At 39.1% G+C, this 19,502-nt stretch overlaps 1 protein-coding gene across 1 annotated transcript in view; it reads right to left on the bottom strand.

The window, feature by feature from the left end:
• LOC111820962 (zinc finger protein 345-like) overlaps positions 1 to 19,502 on the bottom strand; it is a 43,588-nt gene that overhangs the window by 11,326 nt on the left and 12,760 nt on the right. The window contains 1 exon segment of the mRNA XM_023733241.1: positions 13,231 to 13,478. Within this exon segment, the coding sequence (XP_023589009.1) occupies positions 13,231 to 13,233 (3 nt within the window). The 5' untranslated portion in view covers positions 13,234 to 13,478.

Here is a 19,502-nt window from a genome sequence, read left to right as displayed (position 1 = left end):
AGTAGAAGGGAAAGTAGTCACTGAGAAATTTCCCCAGAGCAATCTGCTCTACTTGACAGGGCCTGCCCTCAAGGGAACTGATTTTACCAGAGTTTCACTGACCTACAGTAGTGAAATACCCAACATTATCCCCATCTAGACTCCCTGTCTCACGAAAGTAGAGAAGTGCTAGTACAATCACTGCCCAGGGACACAGGCTAACTAAAAGAACACTGGACTATTGCATGCTTCTCTTCTGCCCTATACTTCAACACATCAGCAGTGCTCTTATATAATAACTAGATTGCAGTAAAAAAACACCAAGTCTCAGAAACTATTTAAGAAGTTTCTAGGAAATCCAAACACAATAGGAAAGACAAAAACAACATCAGAGAAAACCTTGGCCTCTTATACCTACAGCAAACTGTAAAAACAACCTAAAGCTTAGCCAGATAAAGATAAAACCTCAAACACCTGTTTACTTCAATTCACTTCACTTAGTACATAATCCCCAGCTTTCCAAACTAGGCGTTACTAAAGAAAAAAAAAAGTACTTGAAAAGACATAGCAAGCATCAGAATTATTGTAAGTTCAGCAAAAAGTTTTGAATTATCAGATTAGAAATGCCAAACAACTGTAATTAACATGCTAGTGGCTCTAATAAAGTATAATACATGTAATAGCAGATGGATAATGTAAGCAGTATATAGTGGCTGCAACAACGGGCTCAAGCATAACAACAATTATGAGGATGGCACAGAAACGGGCAGTATTTCGTTCTGTCGTACACAGGGTCGTTATGAGTCGGAACCGACTCTACAACAGCTAACAACAACAAAGTAAGCAGAGATATAAAAACAAAGAATCCAAAGGAAATGTTAGAAATTAAAAAACATTGTAACAGAAATGAAGGATGGATTTAACAAGTTCATAAAATGAGAGGACAAAGGCAAGGAAAGAATGCGTGAAAGTGAAAATAATAGAAAATTAAAAAGCTATGGTACTTTCAATTGCCTCATATGCATGCAAAAGCTGGATGATGAACAAGGAAGACTGAAGAATTGATGCCTTTGAATTACAGTGTCGGCGAAGAATATTGAATATTCCATGGACTGCCAAAGGAACGAATCTGTCTTAGAAAAAGTACAACCAGAATGCTCATTAGAAGTGAGAATAGTGAGACTACATCTCACATACTTTAGACATGTTATCAAAAGGAATCAGTCCCTGGAGAAGGACATCATACTTGGTAGAAAGTAGGTGAAAAAAAGGAAAACACTCAATGAGATGGATTGACATAGTAGCTGCAACAACGGGCTCAAGCATAACAATCATGAGGATGGCACAGGACGGAGCAGTGTTTCGTTCTGTTGTACACAGGGTCACTATGAGTCGGAACTGACTCTATGGCACCTAAAACAACATATAAATCAAAGCTTACCAGTGGCTGCCAGAAGTGAGAGGGAGAAAGGCGTGGAGGGGTTATGGCACAGGGAGCAACAAGTTCTTGTTACTGGTGGTGGAATAAATTGGGAAACAATAGTGGTAATAGTTGCACAACTGATGAATGTAATCAATGTCGCCACATTATTGTTCATAGTTGTCCTCGAGTTGATTATGATGCATGGCAACCCTATGTATACATAGCAAAGCTGCTCCATAGTTTTCCAGTCTGTGATCTTTCAAAAGCAGATTGCCAGGCCTGTCTTCTGAGGCACACGTGGGTGGGTTTCAACTGCCAACCTTTCAGCTAGCAGTCGAGTGCTTAACCACTTGCACCATCCACAATATTATACATGTAAAAACTGTCAAATGGGCAAATGTTTTATAATAGGTATTTCTACTACAGTTACAAAAACGTATTATAAAAAGTAAAAGAGAAATTAGGACTTTTCAGACAACATAGAGAAAATTAATCACCAGCAGAACTTCCTTCCAAGAAATGGTAAAAGAAGTTCTTCAGAGAGAAGGAAAATGATTTGAATCAGAAACTCGGATCCACGTAAGGAAAGCGAGAGCGTTAGAAAATGAATAAAGGTAACAAAATCTTTTATCTTTGCTGTTCTTAACTGATCTAACAGTTAACAGTTTCTTCTAAATAACAGCAACACATATTGCATGACTATAGTTTATCATAAATAAAATGAATTGACAGTAATGCTATCAAGACAAGAGAGGAACTGAGAATACAGTAATAATGTACTTATACTATACATGAAGTGACATACTGCTACCTGAAAGTGCACTGGGATTAGCTGTAAATGTGTATTGCAAACTCTATAGCAACGACAAAAAAAAGGGAAGTAAAATTGATATACTAAGAGAAGAGAATATGGAACAGTGTATGAAGTTCAGTTGAAACCACAGGAGATAGAAAATGTGAAAGAAAAAAAAAAGAATGAATAGAAAACAGTAACATGAAAACATTAATACAACTATACAATGACCCCTTTAAATGCATAGGTCTATATAATTAAAGACACAGACTATATTGTTTGGAGCAGTAAAGTACTTTACATTGCCAATATAAACGTAAACTTTGTAACTCTCACCAAATGACTGGGTGGGACTATGCAAACCAAGTACTTGCGGCACAAGGGTATTGGATAGCTTGTTAATAACGTAAATAAGGTGCATGGCAGGCTGGTGGGGTTGCAACCATGCAAACAAGATGTATGGAACCCTAATGAGGGGATTGGTCAGTTTTGCCATCCTATTAGGCTTAAAATGAGCCATCCCAGAGGCAGGAAGGGATGATCCCACCACCACCAAGAAAGAAGAGCCAGGAATGGAGTGTGTCCTTTGGACCCAGGATCCCTGTGCTGAGTAGTTCCTGGAACCAGGAGACCAAGAGAGAAAGCTACAACACCGACAATAGCAAGAAGCAACAGCACAGAAACAGCAGCAGCAGAGGCAGGAGACCAGTAGGAAATGGCGTGGTGAGCTTTCCAGCCTGCAAACTGAGAAAGCTGACCATCTTCAGGCAGGAGGCTTACTGGTAGATTAGGGTGTCTCCAGACACTTGGTAGAGGTAGGTTTTTGGACCCATGGAGCTAGAGTCAAGTGCCTTTGGTCTGAAGCTGAGTGACGGAGTGGGGTGCCTCTTGGGTACTTATCAGCAGAGCTAAAAGAGCTTTGTAACGCTTGCCCAAGAAGGGCACTGGCTGACGGGCCAGAGAAAGGGGTGTCTGGGGGCACAGCTGAGAACAGGCTGTCCTGACCAAAAAATTGTAACCTTAGCATTACTGAACATGAATTGTAAACTCTTACTTCCCTAATAAACCCTGTAATCAGAGTATGGTCTGTGAGTTCTCTGTGGCCATCGCAACGAATTATCAAACCCAGCAGAGAAGTAGAGAGTGCCATGGGAGGGACGGTTGGTGTTAGAACTGGTAAAAAGTTTGAAGGGTAGAGGACGTCTGACTACCACCTTATAGGAATCAGCGTTGGATTGTCGATCTTGATTCTCCTTCCTCCTTGTGAAGTTACAGGTCAGAGGTCCCCTACCACGCCATTTTTACAGTTGAGGTCCAGAGTGAGATTTGTTGCAATGGCTACAGACTCATGGAAGCATGGAATTTTGTTAAGAAAAAGAATGAAGGGCTGTGGAAAGTGAAACTTTTGATTCTCCGATGGTTACTTTGGTTGTTGTTACGTGTAATGGCTGAAAGGAAATGAGATGTTATGCTGCAGCTGAGGAGAAAAAAGCCACATCTGGAGTGGCTCGGGGCAAGGTCCAGGCCAGGTAAATGGGAAGATTGATAGGGGTAGGACAGGGTCTTTTGGTTCCACCCAGCCAGAGGCTCAAGGCCATACGCATATGAATGGGAAAACAGAGTGGAGAAGACATGAAGCTGGAATGTTAAAAACGGCTGTACGTGTGTATTTGAATATACCACAGATATTGAATATTTCTCCTACCTACCGTTGTAAAACAAACCTAAATGTAAAACAAATCTAAATTTATAATATTAGGTATTATAGATTACAAAACCAAAACCAACCCCACTGCTGTCACGTCAATTCCAACTCACAGCGACCCTACAGGATGAAGTAGAACTGCCTCATACAGTTTCCAAGGAGCGCCTGGTGGATTCAAACTGCCAACCTTTTGGTTAGCAGCTGTAGTTCTTAACCACTACGCCACCAGGGTTTCCTATAAATCACAGAGAGCATATAACTCTGCCTTCAGTCAATACCTGATTGGATATGCTAAAAGGGGAACTAGGATTTGTCCACGGAAATGCTTGTGGTTGGTTTAAATATGGTAGCTGTGTGTTGGCAGCTTAGGTCAAAAACCTGAGCCTCACCCAGAATCCTTCAGTCATGAAATTTGCTTTTGAAAAGACATGCAGAACCACCCAGAACTGCTGAGAGAATAGGAGATTTGCATGTGAAGGACCTACAAAACAAAAAGATTTTGAATTTCAAGCAAGTGGTTTGCCTTTGGGTGCATCAAAGCAGGAAATATCAGTGCCCATCAGAAGAACCCCCTTCTAGGGCTGGAAGTTAAAGGGAGCTAGCGAGTAGACAGCCTAGTATGCTCACTTGAGGTGACCACATAGGGCCACAAGATGAGTGGAAGTGGGGTAAGTACAGCAATGAAGAGACAGGCTGAGTTTGGACATGTTCCATTGGCACCCGTTAGCATATGGAGCCTAGGGATGAGAGAGAAAGGGCTGGCTGGTCAGAAGTGCAGGGAGTTGTGTGGACTCCTGAGCTTACAGGAACTGCCCAATGACCTAGCCCATGGGGCTAGGGATGAGCAAAAAGAAAGCGGCTGGCTGGTCCAAGAGCAGGAAGATGTGTGAACTCCCAAGCCTACAACTGGTACGCACTGCGACCTAGCTTGGCTGGCTAGGGATTAGCTGACCAGAACCCAACTGAATAAAAAGAAAGATGTTTAACACATTGTTGTTGTTACGTGCTGTCAAATCAGTTCTCACACATAGTAAGCCTATGCGCCACAGAACGAAACACTGCCCGGTCCTGCGCCATGCTCACAATCGTTGTTATGCTTGAATCCATGTTGCAGCCACTGTGTCAATACATCTCGGTGAAGGTCTTCTTCTTTTTCACTGACCCGCTACTTTACCAAGCATGATGTCCTTCTCCAGGGACTGATCCCTCCTGACAACATGTCTAAAGTACGTAAGACGTAGTTTTGCCATCCTTCCTTCTAAGGAGCACTCTAGTCGTACCTCGTCCAAAAAAGATCTGTTCGTTCTTTTGGCAGTCCATGGTATATTCAATATTCTTTGCCAACATCACAGTTCAAAGGCATCAATTCTTCTTTGGTCTTCCTTATTCACCGTCCAGCTTTCGCATGCATGACGCTGTAGGATATATGCCATTTAAAGATGGCTGCACTATTAACAACTGCAGCCCCCACAGGCCTCTATGCTGTATACACATATTGGAGACTTGTCAGTGATAAGAATGAGATTAGGCATGACTTGTTTTCCCAAACCTATTACCCTGTTACTGATTGGCTTGTTTACCTGAATTCCTTCTCCCTTGCCCAAACCTTGTTACTCACCCAAAGCCCACTGTTCTGTTATTTGCTTCACTGCTTGCTGTACTGACTATAAATAAACTCCTGAGACTGAAGCCGGGGGTCGACTCCTCAGAGTGACCCTCCTGGCCCCACTTCTCTGTAAGAGTTGTGTTTGGTTACTGTCTCCGCTGCCCCAACATTCGCCACCGCTGCGACATGACACCATGAGCTAGTGTAAACTGCTGTAATTTGATGGCTTGCCCTGGACTAGCCTTTGCTCATGGATGCAGATGGTCAAAATTCCAGCTGGAAAAGAAGACTCTTCAGATAAAGGAACATGCTTGTCTCCTCGGAATACTGGTTTGATAGGGACAGGCAATTTAAATATTGGCTATCTAAACTGGGGGAAGATAAAGGCATGAAGTGGCTGGCTTACATACTTTTGTGGGTGTGCTTAGACTCAAAATGAGGGGAACAAGCGAGGATCACCACCAAATAGTTTTCTTTTCCTGATAGTTCTGGGGAAGAGAGTGTCGGGGAAGATGTTGATCAGATTGCATGATTCAGCTGTGAGTGTTAATTATTAACAGGGTCAACTGTGGTTGAAAAACTCTAAGTGTAGAAGCAGTAAGTAAAGAGTGTACTGAAGGGGAGGCAGTGCTGGGCTAGAGTACAGTGGCCAAACCTAAAGTCCCTTAAATGCACAGCAATTTTTTGCTTGTGAGCAAAGAAGGAAATATGACAGCTCTTGAAGAACTGGTGTGTAAGGGAGAAATGTAATAAGCAAGGAGATATGTTAGAAGATTATGGCCATAATCAGATTAGAAATGATGGATGAGACTGGGGTGGTGGCTGGAAAAGTGGCGCATGCAAGAGATGGTCCTAGAATTTAAAGGCTGACACAAAATTTCCTGACGTGCTGAAGGCTGAGGTGTGAAAGAAATAGGGGACAAGAATGAACATAAGATTTACTCCCTGAAAACTGGAAAGATGGTGTGCCAACAACTTAAATGTGGAAGTCTGTAAGGGGAGCACATTTTATGGAGAGGATGCAGGTTACCCGGAGTATGCTGAGACCAAAATAAGAATAACAGATCAAGAAAGGAAGACATATAAAAACAAAGGTCTTTGAAAGAATTGTGTATAATGGAGAAAAAATAGATCCTTCAACAAATGTTGCTGAGACATTTACATTTCCAAATGCAAAAGAATGAAGTTGGATCCCTACTTCACACCGTATACAAACTTTTTTAAGTCAAAATGGATCAGTGATCTAAATATGAGCTAAAACCATAAAATTATTGTTAATAATAGAATCAAAATGTAAGCTTCCCAAACATGTTCAAGAAATGAAATTGTTTAATTATTATGGTATATTCCTATAAAAAAACACTCCAAGCAATTAAGGTGAATTAATGCTTCTTGGAAGAGTTTTCCTAATGTAAATATAAATTAAACCAATTGACGTAAAAAGCAAACAAAATATTTTATTTGTTTACAACATAAAAGCCATCAAAAAGAAAATATATTGAGTTAGGGATGCATACACAGGTGATAAAAATATTAAAAAAGGCAAAGAAATGATCATCATGAATACTGAGTTACGGGTTATGTCAAAAGGACAGAGTGAAGATTGTGACTGAAAATCAACTCATGGGGGGGTTGTGACAGGAGTGACCTCTCTCTGTAACATGGATGTTCATTTTGTAAGGCACTCAATTGTACACCGATTGTAAATTTTTCTACATACACAGCAAAAACACTTCTCAAATTTAGAAAAGGAAAGAAATGTATAATACAAAAAAACCACACATACTGAAAAGTTTAACGTTTCTAGTAAAAGCAAGCACCCATTATTGCAGTCATATTCGACATTATCATAAAGGTTGCAGCTGGTATACACCAAAAAAGAAAAAAGAGTAAAGAAATAAGACTGTTAAAAAGGAGGGGAAAACCCACCCCATTTATTTTATAGCTTAAATAACTGTACACGTACAACCACCCAAAAAATGGTACAAATGCTTATAGCACTAAGAGATTTTAACAAGTATTCAAGTTACAAGATAAATATCAAAGTAAAACTTATTTTAAATATTTTACTCATATATACTAGAACCAAAGATTTTAGAAGTTTATTTAAAAAAGTAAATTAAAAATAAAAATGAAGAAGTTATCAGCATTATTAAATTACATCCAAAAAGTCTGAAATATATGCAAAGATAAATCATGTTCCAGAAAATTTCAATCCATTTCGTTTTTTTTAGAACTTCACAAAAAAATACATGCAAAATGTATTTGGAAGTGTAAATTTCCATGAATAGCCACAATGTTCTAAGGAAAAAGGCATTGGGGAGTGGTTGTACAAACATAGGGAAACCTTTATTTTTTTATATTCTTACTTTTCGAATACAACTATCTTAGTGTAGTTGTCAGTATGCTGTTGTGTACCGCAAAGTCAATTCTCACTCATAGCAAATCAACAGGACAGAGTAGAACTGTACCCGAGGGTTTCCAAGGCCATAATCTTTCAGGCACCGCTCAAAATGAGAACAGCTGAAAACATCCAGTAATAATCAGAACATGGAAGGTACAAAGTATGAATCTAGAAAAATTGGAAATTGTCAAAAATAAAACGGAATGCATGAAGATCGAAATCCTAGGCATTAGTGAGCTGAAATGGACTGGTATTGGCCATTTTGAATTGGACAATCATATGGTCGACTATGCCGGGAGTTACAAATTGAAGAGAAATGGCATCGTATTCAGCATCAAAAAGAACATTTCAAGATCTATCCTGAATTACAACGCTCATGGTGACAGGATAATATCCATATACCTACAAGGAAGAACAGTTAATACAACTATTATTCAATTTATACACCAACCATAAAGAAAAACATGAAGAAATTGAAGATTTTTACAAACTTCTGTAGTCTGAAACTGAACAAACATGCAATCAAGATGCACTGGTGATTGGAATGCGAAAGCTGAAACAAAGAAAGATAGGTAGCTAGAAAACATGGTCTTGGTGACAGAAACAACACTGGAGATCAAATGACAGAATTTTTCAAGACCACCAAATTCTTCATTGCAAATACCTTTTTTAAACAACATAAATGGTGGCTATACACGTGGAACTCACCAGATGGAAGGCATAGGAATCAAATCGACCACATTAGTGGAAAAATACAATAGAAAAGCTCAATATCACCAGTCAGAACAAGGCCGGGGCCGACTGTGGAACAGATCATCAGTTGCTCATAAGCCACTTCAAGTTGAAGATGAAGTAATTAGAATAAGTCAACAAGAACCAAAGTACGACGTTGAGTACATCCCACCTGAATTTAGAGACCATCTCATGAATAGATTTAACACACTGAACACTAATGACCAAAAAATACTTCCAGCCCTGGAAAAGGCCCACCAAATTACGTAAAGTTGATTCATGACACAGCAAAAAATGCAGGGCAATGACAGAAAGAACATACACTTCAATATTTGGGGTAGTTTCAACTAAATGAAGTCCCAGAATGACATAAAGGTTAAGTGCTCGGCTACGAACCAAAAGGTTGGCGGATTGAGTCTACCCACAGGCACCTCTGATATAAGGACTGGCAATCTACTCTTAAATACTTGGTGTCATTACTATCACTGAGAATCGATCCTGGGGTTACTAGCTTTTTAATTAACTAGCTAATTAAAATAATTAATATATTCCATTGTATTCAATATGCAAAATAAATTTCAAGTAAATTAGTGTTAAATACGAAAAAGTAAAATCATAGTATTTTCAGAAGTCGTAAACAAATAATTTTATTACCGTATTTTTACACATATAACACATGCATTATAAGGTTTTTGCAAACCGCGTAACCCCTCTGCAGGTTATTTTCATAAGCTCACTATACCAATATTTTTTCACATGTTGATGACGCAGATGGAAATTCTCAAACATGGAGGCACTCATTACAGGACAGGAATGGAGAGATCAACATGCATTCCCAGGAAGAAGAAGGTGCCAGGATATAAAAATTTGTTCCTGAGAAGAATATGCAAAACTGAATCATCTGGTGCCTCTCATCTAAATGTTAACGGCACTCCCTCCTAGCAAGGTCTTTACATTTCAAAGGAGTTCAAACTGAAGGTGATCTTATCTACAATTAATCAATTATTAACCCCTTACCTTTCTTTTGTTCTCTATGTATAAAGACCTCTCTCTCCCCTTAAATGATGAAGCACTTTGTATTTTTACTTAGTTTACTTCGTGCTTCCCAGCTGGAAGGAGCCCTGGTGGTGTGGTGGTTAAGCACTGGGCTGCTAAGCGAAAGCTTGGTGGTTCAAACCCACCAGCCGCTCCATGGGAGAAAGATGTGGCAGTCTGCTTCTGTAAAGATTTACAGCCTTGGAAATCCCATGGATAGTTCTACTCTGTCCTATATGGTCGCTATGAGTTAGAATGGATTCAACAGCTGTGGGTTTGGCCCACCTCGAGCTATTTTATTTCTCAAACAACTCCTTTCTTTTACTCCTCAAATAACTCCTTTCTTTCACTCCTAACAGAGTACAAGATTTAATTCATTGACGTTGATTTCAATTTCAATTTTTTTCTGTCCAACAAATTTAATGTTATACCTTTATCATACAAATATGACCATAAGTAACATTTTCAGACTATTGAATGAGAGTGAATACGGCCAAAATTCCCTTTTGGAAATGTCACAAGACATGTCCAGGATATGAATGGGCATGCTATGCCAGAACTTTTTTATGTAACTTCGTCATTTACACGTGTTACATGTGTATGCAGGGGGCACCATTTGCAAAAAATACAGTACATTAGAATAGAGAAAAAAATTCTTAAGAGTAAGACATAAGGAGAGAGACAAATTCAAATATATTAAATTTACAACTATTCATCAAAGAACAGAAAAAACGAGTGGAAAAATAAGCTACATACTAGGTGAAAAATTCCCAGTTTGTAAAGACCTAAAAAATCACAGAGATATAAATTAACAGTACGATAATATGCATAGCCTTGTCCATAGTGGAATAGTGGAATGTAATTACAGAATAAAATCCAAGTAAGACACTATTCCATACTCTTTACAAGAATAAAAATTAATTCATTAGATAAGTAGATGGAACAAACAAAATACATATGCATACTCGGTGGGAGGAAAAAGTTGTAAAATGCATCACTATTTCCTATTCAATGTGAACATGGCTATGATCTGCAACTCATCTACTTCCCCTCACTGCAGAGCTATTGTGCAGGAGTACATGGAGCCTGGTACAGGAATGAACAGAAGACAAGCAGCAATACTCACAAGAGAAAAATTACACTTGAACCACCCCAAATCCTGTAAGCTGTACAGTGAATAGTTAAACCATGGCCCATTCAAACAATACAGAGAACATGCATACATAGGCACATGGGTAGACTAGAGCTAGACACCAACATGTATAAAACTCAAAAGCACCCAGAGGAAAACAAGCCACTGAAGAACCCACACGAACTTATAATTGAATTTACATGAAGCTCAAAAGAGGCAAATCTAAACAATATAGAATTTACAAATTGAAACTTGGGTGGTAAAGCTTACAACAATAGCAATGATCATGGTAATGGTCATAAACTTCTAAAATACAGACAGTAACACTCTGCAGGCAGGAAGGGATGAGATCAGGGTGAGACACACTGGGAGGCCATAAAACCTGACCAAGGTCTATTTATAAATAAAGACTCAGATTACTATTTAAATTACACAGAAAAAGTTTTATGCACTCTTTGTTTCTGATATAATTGACAATAGAAAGTTTAAAGCATTATTTAAAACACAAAAAATATATAATTTTCATATATTAATTAAAGTCATGAAAACTCCTTCATTTTGATTTTACTCATCTTAGTTAAGAAGAGCTTTTATACCTAAACTACTGATACCCGGTTCTTACAAATTACATTTATGTTCACTAGAACAAGCTTTGTAAAAGCAAAATAATGGCCACAATCCAAGTGTCCATTCATGGCAATGTGGTTGAAAACAACAACAAAACTAAGATGAATCATATACTGTATTCTGGAGTTTTATAAGAATTTAAATTACAGCTTGTTATGAAAACATCACCGAAATAATTTGTTCATTAAAATAAGTGTAAATTCCATGCTACCTTTTGCATAACAAAGTAGGGGAAATAAAAAATTTTTATTTATATTTGCTTGGTTTTATATAAACACTGGCAAGATGCTTCAGAAAAAAAGAAAGCTGGTTATTTAAACGTAGCCGGGGAAAGAGGGATGGGCTGGATGACGACAAAAACTGAACTCTTCATAAAATATACTTTTAAAGTTTACATTCAGTTTTCAAATTTGAAGGTACTGTCTATTGGAAAAACATAATTTCCATAAACTATACTGTACTTTTAAACGATAAAAATCTAATACAACATTAAGTGCTCTTATTAAACTAGAAATTCACACTCATAATAATAAAAACTATGTAAATGTACAACAGTCATTAAATGGGCTAATACACCTGGGCAAATCGCAGAAGTATAAATTAGAGCTCTCTTTCTAAACACAGTAACCAAGGATATCAGAGTGTGTATGTCCATTTTATCTTAACCAGGAGAACGTTTCCAAAATGGCTAAAATATTTAACGTTAAGAGTTCTGGTATGACTTGTTAAATGTAATAAAACTCTTTAAGGACTTTCTCAAGATTTAAGTAAGTTTTAGAGTAACTTTTACATCACTTAAAGCAGGCATTCCGTTGCAACTGTTACAAAACAATGTGTATAAATTTTTGTATGACAAATTTTTAAAAAAGGCATTCCTCTGTATCTAAAAAGTTTATACCCATTAAACTGAAAAATTCTCTACAGAAACACACCAAATGATCTAGAAATTTTTTCAAGCGGAAACTAAACCCAACAACTTCTATACAAAAAGAGAACACATTAATTTTAAATTCCAATATAAGACTATCCAGAGCAGTCAAAAATTACAGGGATTTAATACCAGCTCTCGGAATAGGGGGGAGGTCAAGGACATACATTGGAGACTCATGTTTTCTACACAATTGAAAGCCTCAAGGTAAAAGCATTCCCCACTGAAAAAAAAAAGATGGAGTTGAAGACCCCATACATGATCCAGCTGGACTTATTATCCCAACGTTCATACCTTTGGTGAGGGCCTGAGAGCACCAAGTCCCACCTAGGGACCCATGAACAGTCATGGCCTTCTCCTAGGAACAATCTCCTCCCATATTACCCCCTCACACAGAGTGAGAGGTGGAGCTGCAGTGTTAGAACTGCACTGAAAAGGCTGCAGTGCCTGACGGAAGCCAAGAATACTGTTTGCAGTGATGGGAAAGGATGGTTCTGGAGGGCCTGGGGCTCAGCCTCAGCCAGAACCGCTCTGTTTTCAGACTCTGGTCAGGAAATTATCATTTAACACAGAGCACCAAAGCCCAGAGTGGGATGTTAATGCTCCATGGTGGCAGCTAAGTGTCACATAAAGAGGTAACCACAAGCATCCAAATTTTGAAAAACGTTACGTATAGATGAAGCATCCACGGACAGTGGAGCAGGGACTTAGGATGCCTCCTAGGGCTCAGTCCCTTGGTCTCTTCTGCTACCTTTTTACCTCACTGAGGAACCTTAGAGCTTGCAGCACACAGGTGGTCCCCAAACAATTCCTATCAAGCCTCACTCTCTCACAGCAAGAATAACCCAGCTCCCCGCAGTACTCACCATTCCCTTGCTCCAGCTTCTGGATGTCTAAGTGAATTTCGTCTCTAGGCCCAAGAAGCCATTTAAGGTAAGAGGGATGGGAGTGGAGGCAGGGCCGCTGGGCAGCCTGGAGACAGATGAATGTTTGGTCCACGCAGCCAGTTAAAGCAGTTCATATCCTTACTTGTGATTTACGGATGTGTGAAATGGTCGCCCTAGGTCCCCAGTTGCCTAGACTGGACTAGTTCTCCCTGTGCCACACCTGAGACCTGAAATGGAAGGAGATGGAGGAAGAGAGTGTTGAGTAAGGAGGAAGTGACATCTTGGCCTGCAGCTCTTTCCTAAGGGCTTTCTTCCAGGCTCAAGGTGATGATGCACCCTGAGAGCATTTGCATTTAAGGCAGAACAAGCTCCAGACTTCCAGAGCACACAACGTTATTTTTCAAACAGATACATAAGCCTCTTCCTTCTGGCAACAAGATCACACATGGAGAAATTTACTCTTAAGAGAATGAAAAGCATGCAAGCCTGGCCTGGCTAGAAAACATGAACCTGATTTCCTGCAGAGATTCAGAGGTCCAAAGTTAAGGTTGATGGTTCTCCTACAAAACTCTGCACCGTGTAGACCAACACACACACTTTTATTTGATGTTGACATGAGTAAATTTTCAGGAAAGATATATTTTCTAGGTTTGTCGATGAAATCATATGTTATTTTTAATTGTATCAGTAAAAACTCTTCTGTGCTTTAATTTGTTAGTTTTCATTTCATTTATAGCACTGTAATAGGTGATCAGTATTTTTCAGATAGAACTTAAGTGAAAGCAAAGAATACCAAAAAAGTGTTTACCTGTGTTTTACTGACTATGCAAAGCCATTCAACTGTGTGAATCATAACAAACTATGGATAACATTGCAAAGAAGGGGAATTATAGAATACTTAATTGTGTTTATGAGGAACCTGCACATAGACCAAGAGGATGTCATTCAGACAGAAGCGGATACTGAGTGGTTTAAAGTCAGGAAAGGTGTGAGTCTGGGTTGTATCCTTTCACAGTACTTACTCAATCTGTAGCTGAGCAAATAATCCTAGAAGCTAGACTATATGAAGAAGAACGAGACATCAGGACTGGAAAAAGACTCATTAACAACCTACAATATGCAGATAACACAACCTTGCTTGCTGAAAGCAAATAGGACTTAAAAAGCTTACTGATGAACATCAAAGACTACACCCTTCAGTATGGATTCCTCCTCAACATAAAGAAAGCAAAAATCCTCCCAACTAGACCAATAAGCAACATCATGATAATACTAAAAATACTAAAGGTGTCAAGCATTTTATTTTACTTGAATCCATAAGCAATGCCCACGGATGCAGCAGACAATAAATCAAATGATAGTCCAACAAATTTGAAAACCTAGAAGAAACAGACACATTTCTAGAAATACACTACCTACTAACACAAACTGAGGTAGAAAAATAAAACAGACCCGTAACAAGAGATTGAAGAGGTAATAAAAAAAGCTCCCAATTGAAAAAAGCCCTAGGGCAGCCTCTGTAGCTCCCAGTGGGCCCTACAAATCTCTGGCTCTCTCCCCCACCACGCCTCGCCCACTCGCTTGGGGCACGCGCAACACCTTGCGCGGGTGAACCCATTTAGTGAAGCTCCCAGCAAGAGGACTGACTGACGCTATAGTTACGCGTCGGGCCTGAGAAACTCCGGACAAGTCCACAGAGCTGGATCTTGGGGAGGCGCCGGGCACATCTCAGAAAAGTGTATGAGGGGGGGCATGGTCAACATGGCAGAGTAATTAGACGCTTCCTATATCCCTCTTACAACAAAAACCTGGAAAAACAAGTGATTCGACTGAACATCTGCGAGCCCTGAACAAGAAAAGGTTAAGAAATCCGTCCAAGTGATATGGGAGAAGGAGACCGTTTGGAAGAAGGAGGGCCAGAACCGTAGCGGCGAAACTGCAGCTCCGCAGCCACGCCGTCGGTGAAGCAGGCAAACAGCTGTACAGTGCGTGCTCGGGAAGCAGTTTCCACATCGACAGAGACCTGGAAGCAAAGATTCTGTTTGGACACTCCGAACCAGTAAAGAGCAGCTCCCAAGAGGATAAGTACGTGCGTGCACCCTTTCGCAGGGATTAAAAGAAAAAAAAAAAAAAAGCCCATTTGGGAAAAACCTCTTTTACATCCTCCCTCTGCGCTCTGCACAGGGAGTCCGCTGGGCCGGAAGTAGATCCCAAAAGGGGCCCTGACCCATTCTCCAGGCCTTGGAGAGGGAACAAATGAGCTGCTAGCTCCCCTAGGCCAGGAACGAACACAGGGACAGCACAGCTCCTTTGCTGGGCACAGGTATCAGGGATCCGCAGACTCTGCCTTACAACCCTGTATAGACATGTGGGGACCCATCTCAACAGCGTTAGTCCCCACTGCCACAGTGCAACAGGGCGAACATCTGAAGTGTAACTTCAACTGCTTCAGCTGTGAACTGGCAGATTTGTGACCCTTGAAAGAGCCCTGCCCCTTAAGCAGGCACTTTTATCTATCTGCAGCAAGGGCTTGAGGACTGGTGGTAGCACCTAAAGTGCCTAGTCACCTGCTACAGGAGTCTAAGAAAAAGTGGTGTCCTCGAGTCTTTACAGCCAACAGAGTGGGGTGCTCATAGTCCAGCTACAAAAGTCACCTACCTACTCACCCTAGAGAAAAGGGACATGCTTTCCTTTCAGACTCTCAGGGGCAGCTGTCAGCCCCCTGCCTGGCTCAGTGTGTGATCCCCTACCACAGCCAGAGTCCAGTGCCTGCGCCAATCACCCATGCCTCTCTAGGACTGGGGATGAGAGCCTGTATCACACACTTGGTGACTGACTGCCTGAACATCTGAGCTGAACCCGTATAGGAAAATTTAACAGACTCCTATGTGCACATATTTAGTTACAGAACAAACTACCTGGTGACAGGACTTTAGAAATCTAAAGATGTCAAATATCAAACTAGTACACATGAGCAGCTTATTTGGGCATATCAAAACAAAACAAGAATCTAGGTCTCACTAAGCAAATACAAAATAAAACTATAATAAATTATTGATAGCTCGGAGACAGCAGTCAATAACAAGTTACATAAAGAGGCAGTCCATGATGGCTTCAGCAAGCTCCCAAAATAAAGCATCAATCAATTCTCTGAAGGAAGACAATTTCTTGGAATTACCAGAGGCAGAACACAAAAGATTAATATACAGAACTCTTCTAAAAATAAAAAAATTCAATAGAATACAGCAAGGGAACATACAGACACAGGAGTAGTGGAACTTAAAAAAGTTATTCAAGAACATAATGCCAAATTTAATAGGCTGCAAGAATCCATAGAGAGATAGCAATCAGAAATCCAGAAGATTAACGATAAAATTTCAGAATTACACAACTCAATAGAAAATCACAGGAGCAGAATTGCGGCAATAGAAATTAGAATTAGTGACATTAAAATAAAGCTCTTGACGCCAACTTATCTGAGGAAAAATCAAATAAAAGAATTAAAAAGAATGAAGAAACTCTAAGAGTCATGTGGGATTCTATCAAGAGAAATAACCTATGAGTGACTGGAGTACCAGAACGGGGGGATAACACAAAATTGTTGAAAATTTGTTGACAGAAAACTTCCCTGATATCATGAAAGATGAGAAGATATCTATCCAAGATGCTCATCAAACCCCACATAAGACAGATCCCAAAAGAAAGTCACCAAGACATATTATAATCAAATTTACCAAAAACAAAGATACAGAGAGGATTCTAAGAGCGGCTAAAGATAAAAAAAAAAAGTCATCTACAAAGGAGAGTCAATCAGAATAAGCTCGGACTACTTAGCAGAAACTGAGCCACCTAGAAGGAAATGGGATGACAGAAAGCATTGAAGGAAAATAACTGTCAGCCAAGAATTATACATCCAGCAAAACTGTCTCTCAAATATGACGACGAAATTAGGGCATTTCCAGATAAACAGAAGTTCAGGGAATTTGCAAAAACCAAACCAAAATTCCAAGAAATACTAAAGGGAGTCCTATGGTTAGATAATCAATAACACCAGATAACAACACAAGACTAGAACACAGGACAGAGCAACCAGATATTGACTCAGATATGGAAATACATCAAAGCTAAAAGATCGAAAATAGAAAAACAGATATCAATATATAAAAGAAAAGATAATATTAAAACAAAAAAAAGAGGGACTTAAAAAACGGAAACATTGATTTTCTATATGGAGAAGTTAAGGCGATATAAACTAATAAAACACTGCTATAAACTTAGAAAAATAAGGGTAAATATTATGATAACCACAAAGAAATCTAACAATCCTACAAATCAAAATTAAAAAGTAGAAAAACATAACGACCCAGCAAACACAAAATCTACAAGGAAAAGATGGAAAAAAATACATAAAGAAAAACTCAGCACAGAAAATTGAGAACAAAGAAACTGTGAGCAAGACACAAAAAGAGATATCAGGATGAAAGCACTAAACTCATACCTATCAATAATTACGCTGAAGGTAAACGGACTTAATGCACCAATAAAGAGACGGAGAGTGGCAGACTGGATAAAAAAGCATGATCCATGTATATGCTGCCGACAACAGACGCACCTTAGACTTAAAGACACAAGCAGGCTAAATCTCAAAGGATGGAAAAAACATATCAAACAACACTCAAAAAAGAGCACAGTGGCAATATTAATCTCTGACAAAATAGACTTTAAAGTAAAATCCACTACAAAAGATAAAGAAGGGCACTACATAATGATTAAAGGGTCAATACACCAAGACAACATAACTATAATAAACATTTACGCACCCAACAACACGGCTCCAAAATACATCAAACAAATTCTAACAGCTCTGAATCAGAGAGAGATAGACAGCTCCACAACAGTAGTAGGCAACTTCAACACGCCACTTTCAGTGAAGGACAGAACATCCAGAAAGAAGCTCAACAAAGACACGGAAGAGCCAAATGCTACAATCAACCAACTCGATCTCATAGACATATACCTAACACTGCACCCAACAGCAGCCAAGTATACTTTCTTTTCCAACGCACACAGAACATTCTCCAAAATAGACCACGTATCAGGCCATAAAGCAAGCCCTAACAAAATCCAAAACACTGAAATATTACAAAGTATCTTTTCTGACCATAAAAATGGAAATCAACAACCCAAAAAGCAAGCAAAAAAAAAAAAAAAACAAACACATGGAAACTGAACAACACCTTGCTCAAAAGCTACTGGATTATAGAAAAAACTAACAATGGAATAAAGAAATTCATACAATCAAACGAGAATGAAAACACATCCTACCAGAACCTTTGGGACACAGCAAAAGCAGTGCTTAGAGGTCAGTTTATAGCAATAAATGCACACATCCAAAAAGAAGAAAGGCTCATAATCAAACCATTAACCCTGCAACTAGAACAAATAGACAACGGCAAAAGAAGCCCACAGGTGCCAGAAAGAAGGAAATAATAAGAATTAAAGCAGAATTAAATGAAATAGAGAATACAAAAACAATTGAAAGAGATAACAAGTCCAAAAGCTGGTTCTTTGAAAAGATCAACAAAATTGATAAACCATTGGCCAAACTGACAAAAGAAAAACTGGAGAGGAAGCAGAAAACCCATATAAAAAATGAGATGGGTGATATCGCAACAGACCCAGCTGAAATTAAAAGAATCATAACAGATTACTATGAAAAACTGTACTCGACAAATTTGAAAATCTAGAAAAAATGGACAAATTTCTAGAAACTCACTACCTAAATTAACACAGAGGTAGAACAACTAAATTAACCCAAACAAAAGAAGTGATTGAAAAAGTTATTAAAAAACTGCCAACAAAAAAAAGCCCTGGCCCGGATGGTTTCACTGGAGAATTCTACTAAACTTTCAGAAAAGAGATAACACCACTTCTACTAAAGGTATTTCAGAGCATAGAAAATGATGGAATACTCTCAAACTCATTCTATGAAGCCAGCATAACCCTGATACCAAACCAGGTAAAGACACCACAAAAAAAATTACAGACCGATATTCCTCACGAATATTGACGCAAAAATCCTCAACAAAACTTTAGCCAATAGAATTCAGCAACATATCAAAAAAATAATTCACCGTGACCAAGTGGGATTTATACCAGGTACGCAGGGATGGTTCAACGTTAGAAGAACAATCAACATAATCCATCACATAAATAAAACAAAAGACAAGAACCACATGATCTTATCAATC

This window comes from Trichechus manatus, unplaced genomic scaffold (genome assembly GCF_000243295.1).
Source record: "Trichechus manatus latirostris isolate Lorelei unplaced genomic scaffold, TriManLat1.0 scaffold00057, whole genome shotgun sequence".
Taxonomy (NCBI): Eukaryota; Metazoa; Chordata; class Mammalia; order Sirenia; family Trichechidae; genus Trichechus; species Trichechus manatus.
The sequence above is the reverse complement of the archived record's forward strand: the minus strand, read 5'-3'. Positions and strand labels throughout refer to the sequence as shown.